Source organism: Parus major, chromosome 2, assembly GCF_001522545.3.
Source record: "Parus major isolate Abel chromosome 2, Parus_major1.1, whole genome shotgun sequence".
Classification (NCBI taxonomy): domain Eukaryota; kingdom Metazoa; phylum Chordata; class Aves; order Passeriformes; family Paridae; genus Parus; species Parus major.
In genome coordinates, this window is record NC_031769.1 from 51,586,227 (window position 1) to 51,602,990 (window position 16,764).

At 38.9% G+C, this 16,764-nt stretch overlaps 1 protein-coding gene across 5 annotated transcripts in view; it reads left to right on the forward strand.

Moving 5' to 3' along the window:
- Positions 1–16,764, forward strand: part of HECW1 (HECT, C2 and WW domain containing E3 ubiquitin protein ligase 1) — a 263,533-nt gene that overhangs the window by 103,954 nt on the left and 142,815 nt on the right. For all 5 annotated transcript variants that reach the window (XM_015618822.2, XM_015618819.3, XM_015618820.2 and 2 more), the window contains one exon: positions 8,922–9,029. In XM_015618822.2, the coding sequence (XP_015474308.1) occupies positions 8,922–9,029 (108 nt within the window). The remainder of the gene's footprint in view (positions 1–8,921; positions 9,030–16,764) is intronic.

Sequence of the window (16,764 nt, forward strand, 5' to 3'; positions counted from 1 at the left end):
CTCCCTCCTTCCATTATTAAAGGCTATTTATTAAAAATATCTTTGTACACAAATCTTGGAGGGTCCAATTTCCTGTCCATAGCTGGCTTTTTCCAGGGTAGTTCCTCTCAAATTTATATAAGTAGAAATGTCTTCACCTGATTAGTGACTGAAGTTCAACTTTACAACCTTTTTTCTCCTGTTTCATCCTGCTGTGTTATTTCTCCCCCAGAAAGGCAATTCACCATAATCTGATAAATCTAATAATTATTGGTTAATAGACATTTGAACATTTGTTTAAATATTCTCTGGATTGATTTAGATTTACATGGCCTGTGTTGCTGTTTTGCTCACTGAGACAAGTGGAAAAATGTACATTTTTCCTGCCATCGAACTTGGACAGAACTTGTTTGTGCAGCTTTTTTACCAAACATCCAATACATACAAGCAGAGAGTGTGTCAGTGTTGCCAGCAGAGATGTAAAATATTAGAAACAGCAATGTGCATATAACACTGGGAGTTGTGAGTGTCTTTGTTATGGGTCTAATCCCTGATTAGGCTCTCTCTCTCAGTGTTGGGATGGTTGCTCCACCTCTATACTTCAGGTACAGCCATCTATAAAACAAAACTCTTCACAATGTGTCTGCTTAGAGTAAATTTTGTTGATACTTGGATTTGTTGTGTCTGGGGTTCACCCATCTTTCCAATCCTTTTATGGCCTTTGGAAGAGAATTTCACTGTGGTCTTGGGGCTCTACCTCAGTAGGTCATCTTGTAGTTGGGTCTCTTGCCAGGCTGGGGATGGCAACTAGGGCTGGCTGTGATCACCTCAGCAAGTTAAGCTTTGCTGGACACCTGCAATTCTGCTCCCTCTGTGAAACATCAACAAAGGTTCCCAGTGGCCAGGCAGCTTTCACTAGGCACAGCACAATTTATTTCAGGAACAAAAAGTGTCAGAGGAGCAGGTATCACAGGCCTTGGCAGATATATTAGTGCAATGATATCAGTTCTTTGTTCCAATCTGGTTCGCCTTCACCTGGCTGCTCTTCGATCCAGTGAGAGTGATTTATCAGGCTGAGTCATTTTTTGCCTTTCTCAGTTCTGTATCTGCACCCTTTCAGCCAGACAAAATCTGGATATGCTGTTTACAGACCCACCAACTGTGACATGAACACAGTTGGCTTTTGCATCTGATTCACCCCTTTACAAGTAGATACAGTCAACACTTAAATGCAAGGGTTTCTGAATATCCCCAACACATATGGCTTCTGACATATCTTCCCTTTCACTGCTTCCAAGGTTCGGCTGTCATTTGTGCCACTTCTTTTCCTTAAATATATTTAATATGTGGTAGAGGTGTTTACTATGTGTCAAGGATTCCCATATTCATGTATTACTTCTCCATAAAATAACAGCCCTTATGAACATTTTTCTAAGTGGATGGGTAGAAAAGAGTTTTCCATTGCAACTATTCATGCTGAATATCAGGAGGGGGAAATAATGCAGACAGGGAGTACTGCATCCTCATACCTTCTCAGTGATTTCTAGGATACTTATGCCTGTGGATAAATCTGCCTCTGTGCTGTGCAAGGATGACCCATATTGCTGTATAGCCCAGACTCACAGTGAACTCAGTAGTGATCACCTCCTAAAATATTTTGGAATAAATCAGTTGGGGATATTGGTGCACCAAATCACAGATTTTGGCCTCAGTCCTGCAAAAGAAGCATATTCGATGCAGCACATTCAGACCATTGACTGAATAGAATCAATCATGATTCAAACAGTGGACAGAAAAGGCATAAAATTCTTGGCAGGATAAGGCTTAAAACACAAAGATTTGTTTTGGAGAGGTTGTCAAGCCAGCCATGTGGATTTTGAAGGTTCAGCATATGTTTTTCTTCTCTTAGTTTTCTGGTTTAGAACTAAAGCCTTCCCATTCCTTAGTGTTTATAACACATTGCACTGCTTATAACACTGGAATATTCCCATGCTGCCTTCCACAACTACTGTAATGACTGTGTATACATTTAGCTTTTGTAATCTTTCTCATCTGTTGATCTCTCCAGCCCTGAAGGCATTTTTTTTCTTTACTGGAGATCTTTCACTATGTAATAAGTTTATAACTGAATACCATTTTTCAGATAAAATCAATGCAGATTCTCAAGAGGTTCTTTACACTATGGTGCTTCATTGTACACATCTGAGTTGTTTGGATTTTTTTTTTTCTACTGCTTTATCAGATCACAACCTCCAGTCTAATTTACTGTTTGCTTTTATGTCTTTCAAAACTTCTCTAAATCCATTTTTCAAATCCTAAAAATTATCTCCCGCCATTAATGAACATTGTTAAGGTGGAAAAATGTCATCCTCGTTCACATTTCAGATCTTCCAATGTCCCTTTATATTTTGTCTTCACACTGCCTTGGGCCAGCAGCATGTCTTATTTTAAAATTTTCTATCAGATTGCATGGCTGCACTGCTTTGACCTAATCCTCATTTTCCAAATTGCGCTGTAGTCAATGGGGAGGCTTCCATTGACTGTGAGAACTTTGTTTTTATATTAAAAACAAAATTCTTCCGTACCTTACATCAGTATGCACTGGGGAAGTCAGGATCATCCTTGTTTGGGTTCCTCCCTCCCATCTTCAGTTCTTTCTGCAAACTGGATGTCATTACTTGTGAATAAGTAGCTCAAATTCTGTGTGGTTAGCTCAAGTGCAAGTGAGGAAGAACCAGATCAACAGTTCATCCAGAGCCTCCTGAAAACCCACAGGCATATCATTGGTAAGATTTAATAGGGCCTCTGTAATGGCTAATCATTTGCATTTTTAGTTGCTGTTTGTGTAGTGAAAAATGAGAATGTTATCTCCCAGCAGTAATTTGGAGGGTGCTGGAGTGGTAAAGGGTGATAAGCAGCTCTGAAAGTCAGCTAGATGTTCAAAGATAAAAGTGTTTTGCTGAAAGTTGAGACTCCTTGGTTCTGGGAGTGGCTGACATGTCATTTGGGTTTAATGCGTAATTCTTTCTGCTTCATGTTTGAAATCCACCATGCCTGCTTTTCAAATGTACCTGGAACAGTTTTATTTACAGCCACCATCTTCTGCCATCTGTGACCAAGCTTTGTTCTAACTTTGCCAACTCACTCCCCATTTTGTTACAGTTTAACTTTCTTTCTACTTTCCTTTCGTCCTTCTCTTGCCATGTCTTCCTCATACTGCTCTTCTCCACACATTGTTCACATTTCTCCCTTCCAATAGCTGGGCAAGGGGCAAATTTTTGTGGTATTAAAATAGAACCATTCATGCACTTGAAAAAAGCATATGCAAAACTCTTAGACTGAGAATTGAGTTTGCAGCGCCAGTGGAGGTTTGGGCCCTTCTTTTCCAGAACTCTTCTCCCTAAGAAGTTATAGAAGGAGGGATTTTAACTGTAAATTGTAGTAGATTAATTGTCTGCAGCAGAAATTGGCAAATGAATTAACAGTGAAGTTCCAGTCCACACTGGAGCTTAATACACAGCAGCTGAAGTCAATGGAAATGTTTCAAACTATTTGTTTTTTTTAATGTGGCATCTTTGTAAATAAGAAATTGGGCTATGCATCTTCATCATATGTTTCTCATTAATAGTTTCTCTTCTGCAGAATGACTGCTCTTTGGAAGAACAGCTTCCAAGGGCTGGGTTTTGCGATGCTAAAAGATTGTGAAAGGAAAGACTTTCATGACCTGATACAAATCACTAAAAGCTTCACTTGTGCATTGCAAAGGCTTTTGTCGTAATTTTGTGGTTTTCATCAAGTGATAGATTGGATGGTAAGAGAATAAACATCAGAAATATGAAGCTTAGTTTATGGCTCCCCCCTTCTATTATTATTTTGCAAGATAATTTTATTTTGTTGATACTTTATGAAGGGTCTGGAGCACATGTCCTATGAAGAGCATCTGAGGGAGCTGGGGATGTTTAGTGTGGAGGAGGCTTAGGGAAGACATTATCACTCCCTCTAACTACCTGGAGATTGTAGCCAGGTGGGGCCCAGCCTCTTCTCCCAGGCAACCAGCAGTAGGATTAGAGAACGCAGTATCAAGCTGCTCCAGGGGAGGTTTAGGTTGGACTTTAGGAGGAATTTCCTCCTCGACAGGGTGATTAGATATTGGAATGGGCTGCTCAGGGAGCTGGTGGAGTCACTGACCCTGGAGGTGTTTAAGGCAAGACTGGATGTGGCACTCAGTGCAGTGGTGTGGTTGTCAAGGTGGTGTTAGGGCATGGGTTGGACTCGATGATCTCAGAGGTCTTTTTCTACCTAATTGATTCTGTGATTTACAAAATCTCTTTCCTGGAGCTTTCCATGATAGTTGCAAAACTGATCAACCAGAGCTCTGCCTCTTTGTACAGAAAATTATTTTTAAAAGCATTTTGCTCACTATCATCGTATGTCATAATACAGACATACATATTGACCAAAAGCACTTCTAAATTTCAAACTAACACAGATTTATTTAGCTGAAGACTAGAAATCCTTATGCAATTTCAGAAGAACAGCATTTCCTTTTCAGAAGGGATCAAGACATGAAGTGTAGCTTTTATTTTTGTGCCATAATTGCATTACATCTACAGGAAGCCAGTGTTGTAGTATGTAGTGTTAAATCAAATCAGTGATGCATAAGAGACTGTAATATTGTATCAAGTTCAGGAACCTATCTGACATTGTATTCCTGTCTCATGTTAATTATTTGCTTCTTTGAAAGCAGCACATGTTATTCTAAATTTCATAGCTGTTAGTCTTTGAGAATGTGAAAAGATGGGCTAGTCATATATATCAGCAAAATACTGTATGAGAAGGGGAAGTTTGTTTTCAATTTCTGACTCCTAAGTAAAACCAAACAGACCAGAAGGGTCACTCAGCTATTTGTAATTTAAACTCCATCGGTCCTTCTGAGGAAGATGTATTGACTATCTGGTTGCTTCTCTGTGGGAATTTCAGACAAACTTCCAAATGCTGAGATCCTGTCTGTTTAGTGTAGGCTGCTGACAGCACTTGAAGTCCCCATTAGATTATTCACAGATCTTTTTGTGGGGTGGCCTTTATCAACATTTTCCCTAATTCCTCTGAAGAACAGCATGCTTTTTGTCAATTGGATTCTCTCTTTCATCTGAAAGATAACTTTCTTTGGTGGCCATGCTTCTTTATCTCTCTTAGTGCTTGTGAAGTATATTGGGATGCTCAGCATGGAAGTGACAGCACAGAATATTTTTAGCAGTAAAAGGCTTTGCATGGCAATGTCTGGTTTGGTGAGGAGAGGCAGTCCATCAGATTGCTGCTGGTTCCCAAAGCACTTGCTGTCATTTGCTGCTAGTGTGCCTTGGTCTCTCTGACTGCTCTTTGGATCCGGGCTACTTGGCTCCTGGTCGTGCATCACCTTCCCTGTTTCCTCTAGGGGGCCCGTGGGAGGTCTGTGGCAGCTGCTGCTCCTGTCCCAGCAAAGCCTTGTAGGTCTGCAGCCACGTCCCCTCTCAAGCAAGAGGCAGCCGGCACTTCTGCATGCCCAAGGGCAGGAGGGCAGAGAGCAATGCCCGCTGGTTCCCCATCTTAGACACCCTCACCATCCCCAGCTCTAGCTCCAGGAGCAACTAACAATGTTCAAAGTGCAGCACATCCCAAATACTCCCCCATTTTAATCCTTAATTATTAAGCTGTCTACTGCCCAGGGAAATGAAGCCACAGACCTGAGAGCAATTGCAAAGTATTTGCTTTTTGGCCAAGCAGGGCCAAACCCAAGCTATGCAGAGGAAGCATATAGCTAGTTTAAAGGTTAATCGCATTTCAAAAATAGCGGGAGGGAGATGCATTACGATGCTTCATTGGAAAAATGTCAGAAGGCATTAGCTGCTGCCTGAAATATATGAAAGGGAACAGCACTAACTCTGCTCTTCATTTTGTGCAGAGGTGAAATGAAGTATTTCACCATTTACCTTTGGGAATTAAGATGCAACATGTTTTAAAGGTCAGTTCCTTTGTTATGGGGATTCTCAATAGAAACAGGAAATAAAATTAGTTTTCCTGTGCACATAATCTTTCTTCATAGCATAGCATAGCATACCGTACCATCTATTCACTTACCTATGGCATGAATGTCGATAAATACATGTACATACGTACACATGTGCATACATATGCACATACTGCACTAAACAGCATTGTATTTCACATGCACAATTTTCTTTGTCAATGTGCTACATGCATAATGTGTGTGTTCAGGGAATAGCATGCCTGGAATAGTGTTACTTGCCAATTAAAACGGGTGGACCAGGCATATTCATACATTCCAACCTCCTGATGAGTTTCAATTACTGCTATTTTTAACTTGCCAGAGGATATTGCTTTCTTATCTCTCACCTTCCAAAAATACATACCTTCAAAAACTGAAAGAGCAAGACTTCCCTTTTGGACCTGAATGTATTCTTCTAGAGATAAAATTTTTCTGGCTTAAAAATTCCAATGAACATAAATTTCTACTAAACTAAAAAATAATTTTTATTTCTTTGGAATTAGGGATTTATCTCTTTTAAAAGAGACAGACAGGGTTGAAACTAACTGTGAGAGCAACCTACATTTTGGATTTTTAAATCATGACATTTGTAAATATGTCTTGTATACAAACTGTTTTATATTTAAAGGCTTCACTGCTCCTGCTGGGTGCTCTGCATATTGCAGAGCTCCATAAGCTCATATTAAATTATCCTTTCTGATGTCTAAGCCTGTATTCCATCAGTGGCTACTGTCCATAAACCATGTGCACATGACTAGCTTCACATATGTATCCCTTCCCTGGGGACCTGCTTTTCTCTGGATGCTTCCCACATGCCTGTGTCTGTTGTCTCCATGGCAGGAGGCAGTGTGCAGGTGTTACTCAGTGGGAGCAGCTTGTTCCAGATTTCCTGTGGTCTCACCTGTCAGCTGTAGCCATAGACTGGCTTGCTTGTCCTTCCCTTCCCATGGTCTTCTACCTTGAACATGCAGATAGATAGTGGCCCTTCTTCTCAGCCTAGTTTTCCAGGCTTCCTACACTTTTTCAGCAAAATAGAGGAAAGGGTTTTCTGGTTCGTCCCCATTGCTCAGCTTGCAATGGGGATGGGGATTTAGATTGGGTATGGGCATATATCAACACCACTGTCAAATTAGTGGGGTTGTGTGTGGCAGAGTTCACACTGCCTTTGTGCCAGCTGCAGGAAGCAGCAGCAGTGGAAGTGCCAGCTGGTCCCCACAGATACTGCCTATGAACACGGTATTTTAAAGCTGATTATGGGATCTCCTGTGCCAGTAAACTCTGGCCTAAAATGCCTGCAGTTTCTTAACCAAAACCATCCAGGCCAGCTCAGCAGAGCCTCCTTAAAGAAGCATGGTATTTTAAAAACAGTATATCTTGAGGGACGGTAATTACTCATGCATCATCACAACATGACAGGTGTTGGAGGATCTCCAGCAGCTTAAAGGAACTAAATATGACAAATAAACATCACAAGTTCTGAAGCCAATGAGCAGCATGCTGGAAATTGATGGATACTCTCTCTGCCCCATCAGCATGAGAGCCAGGCAGGGTTCCCAGGCTCCAGCTCAGTGCAACATTTCATGCATGCTCACCTTTAAATATAAAGTGTTTTCCCTACCAAAGCAAAAGAGACAGGTTTAAGTCTTCTCACAAGTATATAATGTTCCTACTTCCACAGAATGATATGCATGTTCCTTGATAATGTATATCCAGGACTGTCTTTTACTAAAGGTGTTCGTAAGTCAACCCGTGCTCGTAGAATAAGAGTTGTATACTTACTTGCTTTCTTTAGAAATGTATAATTTGAGATTTTTAAAGAAGACATAATCAACTATGAAGCGAGAACAGAACTAATACCAGAGGATTTTGCTAGTGAAGGATTACAGCAGAGATGTACTTCAAAACAGAGCATGAAACACAGCTGGTGAAATAATTCCTGATAATTAGCAAGTCAGCAAAGGGAAAATTTATTGTAGATAGCATTGCTATTTATAATTATCCACTGCAATTGTTAATGACCTCATTAGAAGGGTTTCTGTTGTAATCCCTCAAGAGAGTAACACCAAAGACTTCAATGTTGGTACACACCTTCCTCCTTTGAGACCATGACTTTGTAAAGCCAATGGGACAATATTGACACTTTTTTGCTGCTTTCTTCTTTCAGTGAAAGTGCAGTTTCCTTCAATTGAGTCTCCTTTATTAAACTATTGTGAAAATCTTTGGATTTCTCAGCTTTGTTTGTTGGGCTACCTCTTCTGTTTTGCAGTTGGTCACACCATCCCTGTGTACTCAGGTGCAGTGTCCCTTGTTATATGGTATTATCTTCATTTTCTTCTTGAAACAAAGCCAATTCTTCACAGTATTTACAACTGAAGTATTTTAATGTCAGATTGAGTGATTCACATTTTTTTCTCACTTTTAATTCAACTAATAATTAACATAATTGTCTTCAGAACTGAGTCTCAGCCCCCACCCAGGATTTCTTCCATAGCAAGTTAGGCTGAGTTGGTTAAAGCACATTTGTACAAATCTTTTTTAAAATTAAAACTGGTGTTATCGCTAAAAGGAAAAGCCCAGGAGGTTTCTGGCTGGTCTCTGCAGGTAGAGATTGTGGCTTTGGCTTTGTCAGAGCACAGATATGAATTCCATTTCATCCCACTGAAGCTGGAGCAATGAGCCCATGGCCTAGCCCATCCTGGGTTGCTGCTTCAGCTGCCTTGGCTGATCTTTTAAATTATATAAATGAATGATAAATCTGATTTCTCAACGTGTCATGCCAAGCTCTCTAGTAACTCTAAGATGTTCTGTCAAGCCAAAGGTGTATTTTTAGCCTGACTCTCTGCTGTGCATGTTGTCATAACAGGCACTTACTGAGACCTATCTTCTTTGTTTATAGATGAGGTCTTGTCAGAAAACTTTTTGGACTACAAGAACCGTGGTGTCAATGGCTCTCACCGTGGTCAAATTATCTGGAAGATTGATGCGAGCTCTTACTTTGTGGAGCGTAAGTATTTTCCCAATTCTGCTATTATTTAATTCAAACACTTCAGAACAATAATTCAGCTGTTACTGGTTTTTTTATGATGTTCTTATGCCCAAAATGTCCCTTAGGAAAGGCCAAAAAGGTTATCAAAATCGCTGAATGTGTTGATAGAAACTGAAACACTTGGTGGAATATTAACCCAAATTTCTGCAAACAAATTTTGTGGTCATTAACTTAATTACTTTTTGTTTTTTTTAATACAGTTATAAATATGTGTTTGACTCAATTTGCTGTTATTTGGACTATATCATTAGTAATGAGCTACATTAACTTTAATGTGGTTTTAAAGGAAACAGGAAGTCAGGGGCATAATATCATTCCAGGAAGAACCCCATTGGCTTTTAAATGGAAAACTTCATGGTGCATCTGGCTTCTAACAGATTCAGGTGAAGTTGAAAGGGTCGAGTTCTGATTATCATCTACACTAATAAAAGTGTAACTATATATAGTTGCAGCAAGGTACATTGGTTTCAAATTAATTGTTCCTTATTACATTAATATTTTATATATTATTATTATTAATATTATATATTATATTATTAATAATTTTACCCAGGGCATTTGATGCAATGCAGTATAAATCTTTTCTATCCTATTGGCAGTGAAAATTCAGAAACTGGATTTGCTTCTGCAAAGTACTAAGTTCCTTATACAGAAAATTAATATTTCCAGCCCTGACTGTCCCATCTCTCTGACCATTCAAATCCTTCCTGTTTTCAAAGATTTATCATGTGTTAGTGTAAATGCAGTTATGATCATCTTTGGATAGAAATAGGGTACTCAAAATACTGGACTGAAATCTATAGCAGAACATCTGTGGTGAAAGAGCCACATATCCTTAAGGAGGAGTTAAGCATGGAAACATGGAAGAAGAATAGCATGAAGCAATTTCAGTTTTACAATTGAACTGCATATTTACAATGATCTGCCTTAGCCTCCTGAGCAAAATTCAGAAGTTTGGTAAAAACATTTATAAATTGCTTGACAAGTATATCTGTCTAAGACTGTCTATATTTGAGAGCAGTCAAAGGAATCTTTGATATTACCTATATTTTAAAGGGTTTGTAAAGGACATGAATTATGCTTGTCCAATCTATGACTTTGATCTTAAATATCATATAATTGTAACAGCAAACATGCAAACGTTTTACAGATGCTTAGTCTGAGAAGCAAGTTCTCTTTTTGCAGTATGAAGTATTACTGATGATCTGTAATTCCTAGTGTTAAACTGAGAATGTTGTTATAGAGAATTTAGGGATCTGCTGAAATGTCTACAGGACGTACAGGATGTTTATGTACATGTTTTGAAAAATACATGGATGTGAAACCACTTAACCTATAAGAACACTGGGTTTTTTCAGTTATCTTGGAAATTCAGAAATTCATTACAGGATCTAACCTTTAAAGCAGATTCTACTTTGCAGAGGCTTTGAGCCATGGTTACAAATTCATGAGACTGATTTTTCTTTCTTTTAGCAGTTAAAGAACTGTGGGAAGAGGGTAAAAATTCCCAGACTGGGTTTTTGTAGAGACTTTAGTACCTTGGATTATTGAGAAAGGGCAGAAGTGTGATGAGACTGCTGGTAGCTTCCTTGGCTAATCCATAATAAAAACAAAAAGGCAACATGAGAAATGCTTAGGAGACATCCTCTTGAGGTGGGCCACTTTTCATTAAAGGCTCAAATGCACAATGAATTATGTCAGTTTAATAGGTTGCCCCCCATTAGCTGAGACACAGTAGCTATTGTTAATTGATTGCCTGTACATTCTTCACTTGCTCTACTGTAGGAAAATACAAATTAGCATAACCATCCTTCATTGATGCTTGGAACTAAGTTGTACTACACCATAGTTGGGCAGCCCACGCTTGATGAGTTGCTGCCTCTTGGTAATTTGTTATACTGCTACCAATAGGTTGTAAATGTCAGCCCTGAGATTTTTGTACCGGTGTGCTCATCCAGGACAAATCACTGCCCTGTCCAAAATTAAAATAGGAGAAAATGAAGTAGGCAGTAGTAAATAACAGCACATGCAGATACTCTGAGGGCCACTTGACTAATCAAGTGGGAAGTTAAAGCAGTGAAGAATGTTGATGTATGCTGGTTTTATATATCTACAGGCATATTTGAGGATTCCTGCCCATTGCTGAGACTTACATATGAAAGCACACAGCTTTGCAATTGATTAAATGTTATGTTAAAAACTGCAGTGTCTGAAAACCTTGTGTATTTTCTATCCAAAGAGAATGGTGTAAACCATCTTCCTTCAGACTTTTATTTTTTTGGACAGAGATCATATCTTCCTTTTATGTTGCATAGCATAACATTTGCAGGGATCAGAGAGATGCTGTTTATCAAAATAAAACTCAACTAAGAAAGGTAGCTAAGGTGTGGTAATTTATTTTCAAGGTATCCATATTGTTTCCCCCATACACTGTTATAATCCCCTTAATTTACTATTGATTGGAGTCTTCCTGATTGTAGCATTAATTCCCAATAAAACTGAGTGGCTCACTTACAAAGGCAGTTCTTAATTTCTGCTTTTTCTTTTCCTATAACTATTCATGCTTTGGTATCTTTTTACCACATGAGTCAATATTGACTATCAACTACATATTGCTTCAGAAAATATTATGGTAAAAATTGCATTATTTGTCCTGGAGCTATGATAAAGGGGAGATCAGTATGTGGCTAAATAAAGAATCAGCCTTACATAGAGAATTTAATTTTCTCAAAAATTTCAGGCAGCCCATGCAGATTGGTTTGTACCCTGGCCTTGAAATATTAAAGGTTAAATATTTTTGGTGGTGCTATTGTATGAGGCTCATTATTGGGGAACCATGGGAATCATCCTGGCCAGCCTCAGAAGCCAAAGTTTTTCTGTTGCCAACAGTTGGACTCCAGGACTTCCCACAGCTTGTTTTTGTACCACATTTAAGGAAATTACCCTTATGCTGTGACCAGCCAGCCATCTGATATAAATAGCTTAAAAATACATCTTTGAGCCTTTTTTTATTAAAGAGCTTTGTGGGGCAACTTGAAAAATCAGAGATATTAAAGACTAGCTGATTTGCAAAGTGCAATTCCTATTAATATGAAAAAAAGAAGCATTAGAAATGAGATCAAGTAAACAGAGATTTATTACTAATTTCTATATTTTGACTGTGGAGGCATATATAATATATTTAGGAGCATTTCATTCAAATGCATAACATTCCTTTCTTTCCTACAATTTTTTGGGAAATTAACAAGCAAATGAAATATGATGCTCTAATTATGTAACCTGTAGTCATTATACATAAACCCATTCTTTAGGTACTTAACAAATTGCTGGCACCTTATCACTTTAAATATTAACTTGCATGCAATGGGCAGGGACCTGGAATAGGAATGAGTGAAGGGAAAAGCCTCTGAAAGTTATTTTCTTCATGGCAACAGATTATCGCAATGAAATCTATCAAACACAGTTGTAATGATAATTGCTGGCCAAATCCACTAACCTACGGGATCACACTACAGAGAAATTATGTGCATGGGCAGAAGAAGCTAGTAATATATTGTGAGAGATTTGTTAAAGTGCACCAGGAGTGGAGAGCACAAAGGAAGATGTGGAAAGAAATTTCAACCATTTTCTGCCTTAATTGCACTTCTTTTATAAAACTGAAATTCTGCAATTTCAGAAGCTGCTCTGTTGTTGAATCTATACTTTCATGCTATTCTCAGTGGACTGCCCAGTCATAATCTTTAAGGGTTCTTTTTTTCAGGTGTATTTAAAAACTCACCAGTTAAGAAAATGCTTCCTGTGAGTTCAATGACAAATCAAAATTGTTTGCTCTTTCTGGAACATGCATCTGTGCTCTGGGAGTATTTGGGCAAAATATGTGTTACTTTTGAATTTGCTGATAGCCTGATTTAAGACCATCTACAAAGCCTTGCCAGTTTTCAAAACATAATTTCTTAACATGCACCTGTGCAGCAGTTTCAGATACCACAGATGTTTAAAGTTTGCATTTGTTTTAGTGATCTACTTTTTCACTTTGAAAAGGACCAATACCTTTCCCAGAGAAGGAAATACCTTTCCACTTTGCATGTCACAAACTTGGCAAAGTGCTGCCAGATAGATACGTAATTGGTACGTGCCAGAGAGGGAATTGCTTCCAAAAGCCAGCAGAGCAGAACTCATCTCCTGTTAATACTCAACAAACAAAAAACCCTAACAGCTGCAGAGGCAATGTTGTACTACAGCCAGTTTTGCATTTCTGCAGAAGTCTGGCAATTTGTGATTTTCTGACAGTCAGTGATAAGCAGTAGCCATCCACTGTAGCCATGAACTGGTTAGAGTTTGAGGCGGGGAGGGAGGAGTGAAGAGAGGCTCTATGCCACTAAGGATGTGAACCTTGTGTTAAGGCTTGGAGGCCATTGCAGTGAAAGAACCAGCCTATGATGGGTTTTCCAGGAAAGGAAATACACTCTGCTTCACTGCAATTTCTGGCATGCTTTTTGGTTTACACAGCAATACAGAGAGAGGGTATCCAAGAGACCATTTCACTGAGGTGCACAGCATCCTGTACACATTGTATCAAACTAGCATACCCTTACACTGTTGAGTAAAGTTTTGACACTGTTCAGAATTGCACTGAAGACAGCCAGATAGCTGGGACCCCTCCTAATCTACAGGCTTCTCTAAAGATTGTTCACTACCTGACAGCTAAGAACTGCTTCCAAGGGTAACCAGTTATCTGTGTTGCATTTTTATTTGAAAATTTATGGAGCAGTTGTTTGGCTAAATCTGTTGCTCTTGTTGTGACTGAATTTTTAATAACAAAGATGGATGACAGGCCCTTGCAGAAAATAGAAATAACAGTCATTTATTCATGTTGGCTGGAAGGAAAATACTGGTAAAAGAAAGGCACAACTAAAGTCAGATATCTGAGAGGTTCTGGTACATCTTCAGATAGAAGATGTATATTCTATGTTATGGTTTATATATGCTGTATATGTGTGCATTTATGGAGTATGTACAGAAATGTCTCCAAGCTGGCAATCAGCTCTTTCATCTGGGGCATGCTCTAGGAAATATATCTTTATAAAGCTGATATAAATGCTGTCTTCAAAGTACAAATAATTGAAGGATGTTCCAGCCTTGGATATTCCCAAATAAATGAGGCACATTCATGTCAATAAAAGCTTTAATGAAGCTAGAATATTTACAAATATTTCATTTTTATGGACAGATTGACAACTCCAGCCCACTAAAATAATTTCCTGTCTCCATTTTCATTACCACAATCAAATCATATACTTTTCGCTTCATGAAAGAATACATGAGAAGAGAAAATACAGATAAGGCTGTTGAAGTCCATCCTGATATAACTTTTATCATGACCTACGGTCATGCTGCATTGACTTTAACCTTCATGAGTCCACAGACAGTAAAAACTAGAGCAATATAGAAGCATCTTCAACAGTGTGAAGATTATTTAGAAACAAAAGGGTTAATGATGTCAGGGAAGAAAACGGCTATGGAGCAATAAGGGAGACATGTGCCTCAAAAGGTGTAACTCTTACTTGCCTGTACTCCAAGGAGAACATAACATAGTTTTACGGCTCTTAATCTCCTTGCACATGTATTAGTCTTAGTGGTGCTATTTGGTTGTCTTCCACCCTACACAGTTTTTAAATTCCTTGTACTATCCCTCAGCCTGTTATCCTGATATAGTTTAATACTCAAACCAAGCTTAGTGTTGGGAAGATGAGCACAGTCTGAAAACAGATGTTGAGATTCCTTAAGAACCCTCCACTTGGGATCCTTTGATCAGCCCTTTAATCTTTGCCTTTCTTACATTTCTTGCTAGCTCTCTTACAAAGTCTGTGCCCAGGTTGTAGGCAGCAGTCTATCATGAGTGGAAATGTGGATCAATCCACACAAGACATTAGACAACATTTCTCAGCTTCTGGCATGGTTTCACTGTGGTAGGTTAACCAAGAGATTTCTCTACAAATTGGGTTTTTCTGGGTCTTTCCACAACTTATTTTGACACTTGGTGCTATTTTGTTTGTAGTGTGGAGATGACAGCTGTTTGTGTTTTCATTCACACACAGGGAAGGAGATGTCTGTGTTGTAGCATCTATGCTTGGTGACACCATGCTGGGGCACCTTGCTGGTCCCCACACTACCCCCCCCCCTCCCCATCCCCATGCTTTTCATGGCAGTGCTTAAAGAAATTAGAAGGACTTTGCTTGCACAAAGCTAAGATTGAAGTGAGAATTTTGATAGGTTGGTGACAGGAGTTTCAGAACGCTTTGAATAAGAAATAATGCCTGATATTTGGCATGGATGTCAGAGCAAGTCTTTCTTCACTAAGCCCTAGCACTGTGTCACACTGACCACAGCTTGCATGGACTCTTCCCAGCCACTTGAACAAGCACAGACATTGTATTAATGCTTCAGAGGCTGGACATCAATTAATTCCCAATGAAGTGGGCAAGAAGATGCAGTAACATTTAACTCAAGTTTTAGTTCAAGTCTGGAGGAATCTAACTGTAGGTGCCAAATTTTGAAATTATGGGTTCACATATGTGTTCATTTTGGTCTTCCAGCAATATCCTCAGCCACATTGTATTTGCTTTAAATTCAGAACTCCTGCATATGTAATGTGTTTTGTGCTTCACCTTTGCTGTCACTCAGTATACCATTCATTGAGCCTATCAGGCACTTGAGGAAATGAAGAGAGATTCCTGAAGTGCAGTAGTGCAGCTAGTAGCCATCTTTTTCCCATCTAACCTAGTGTTGGATAAATGTGATTCCTATTGTTTTGCTGCTTTGAACTTTGCATGTGCAGTATTCTGCACAATGGGTGCTGAAGTCACATGATTTATTAAAATGGATCACTATAACCTAGATGGTGTTATTTTGTCATTGATAATCTTTCTACTATTGACAGTAAAAGATTACAGTGTCACCTCCAACTCACAAATCAGTTAGTCTTTGCCGTTAAATGCTTCTGGAAAGTTTTTTCAGATAATGCTGTCTAGGGATTTGGCAGAATTGCACTGGAAGACAGATCTCTCTTTGCTCCACTGCACCCTATTCTCTCCCTTTGGATATTTCATTGGGTGTGTTTCTGAGGTTGCAGCAAGCCATGTGAGATACTGCTGAATTCTGTAAGAATTGCTTGCTTGCATGCAGCCCATGTGCCATCAACTCCAGAACCCTTTGTAGACCACCACATACAGATTGCCTGGTGCAGGCTTTGGCCCATGTGGTTTTATTTTTGTAGAAAACCAGAACACGAATGCAATGGAATTGTTAAGCAGCTGGAACTGGAAGGGTACCAGCACAGGCATCAAAAGGTCATATTTATTTCAAGAGCCTGTCAAGGTACTGAGCTTTGTTTCAGTTTTCTTAATAAATAATCATAATATAAAAGTACCACACTCAGTAGATCTGTGTTGATAATTTACCATTTCTAATTCTGGAGAATTTTACAGTTGTGGGATATTTTTGGTAATCCTGTTAAAGAATACCATGAAAGTAATGGATCAAAACAGAACTGGAAGCATAAGTATTAAAGATATTTTTTTTCTCAGTTTATAGAGGCAGAGAGTTTGCTTTTAGAAAAGCTCTTATATATCTCTCTGCAGTAGTGAAGCATCTCAAGGGCTCTTCTTAGATGTCCAGAGGGACACAGAAAAAT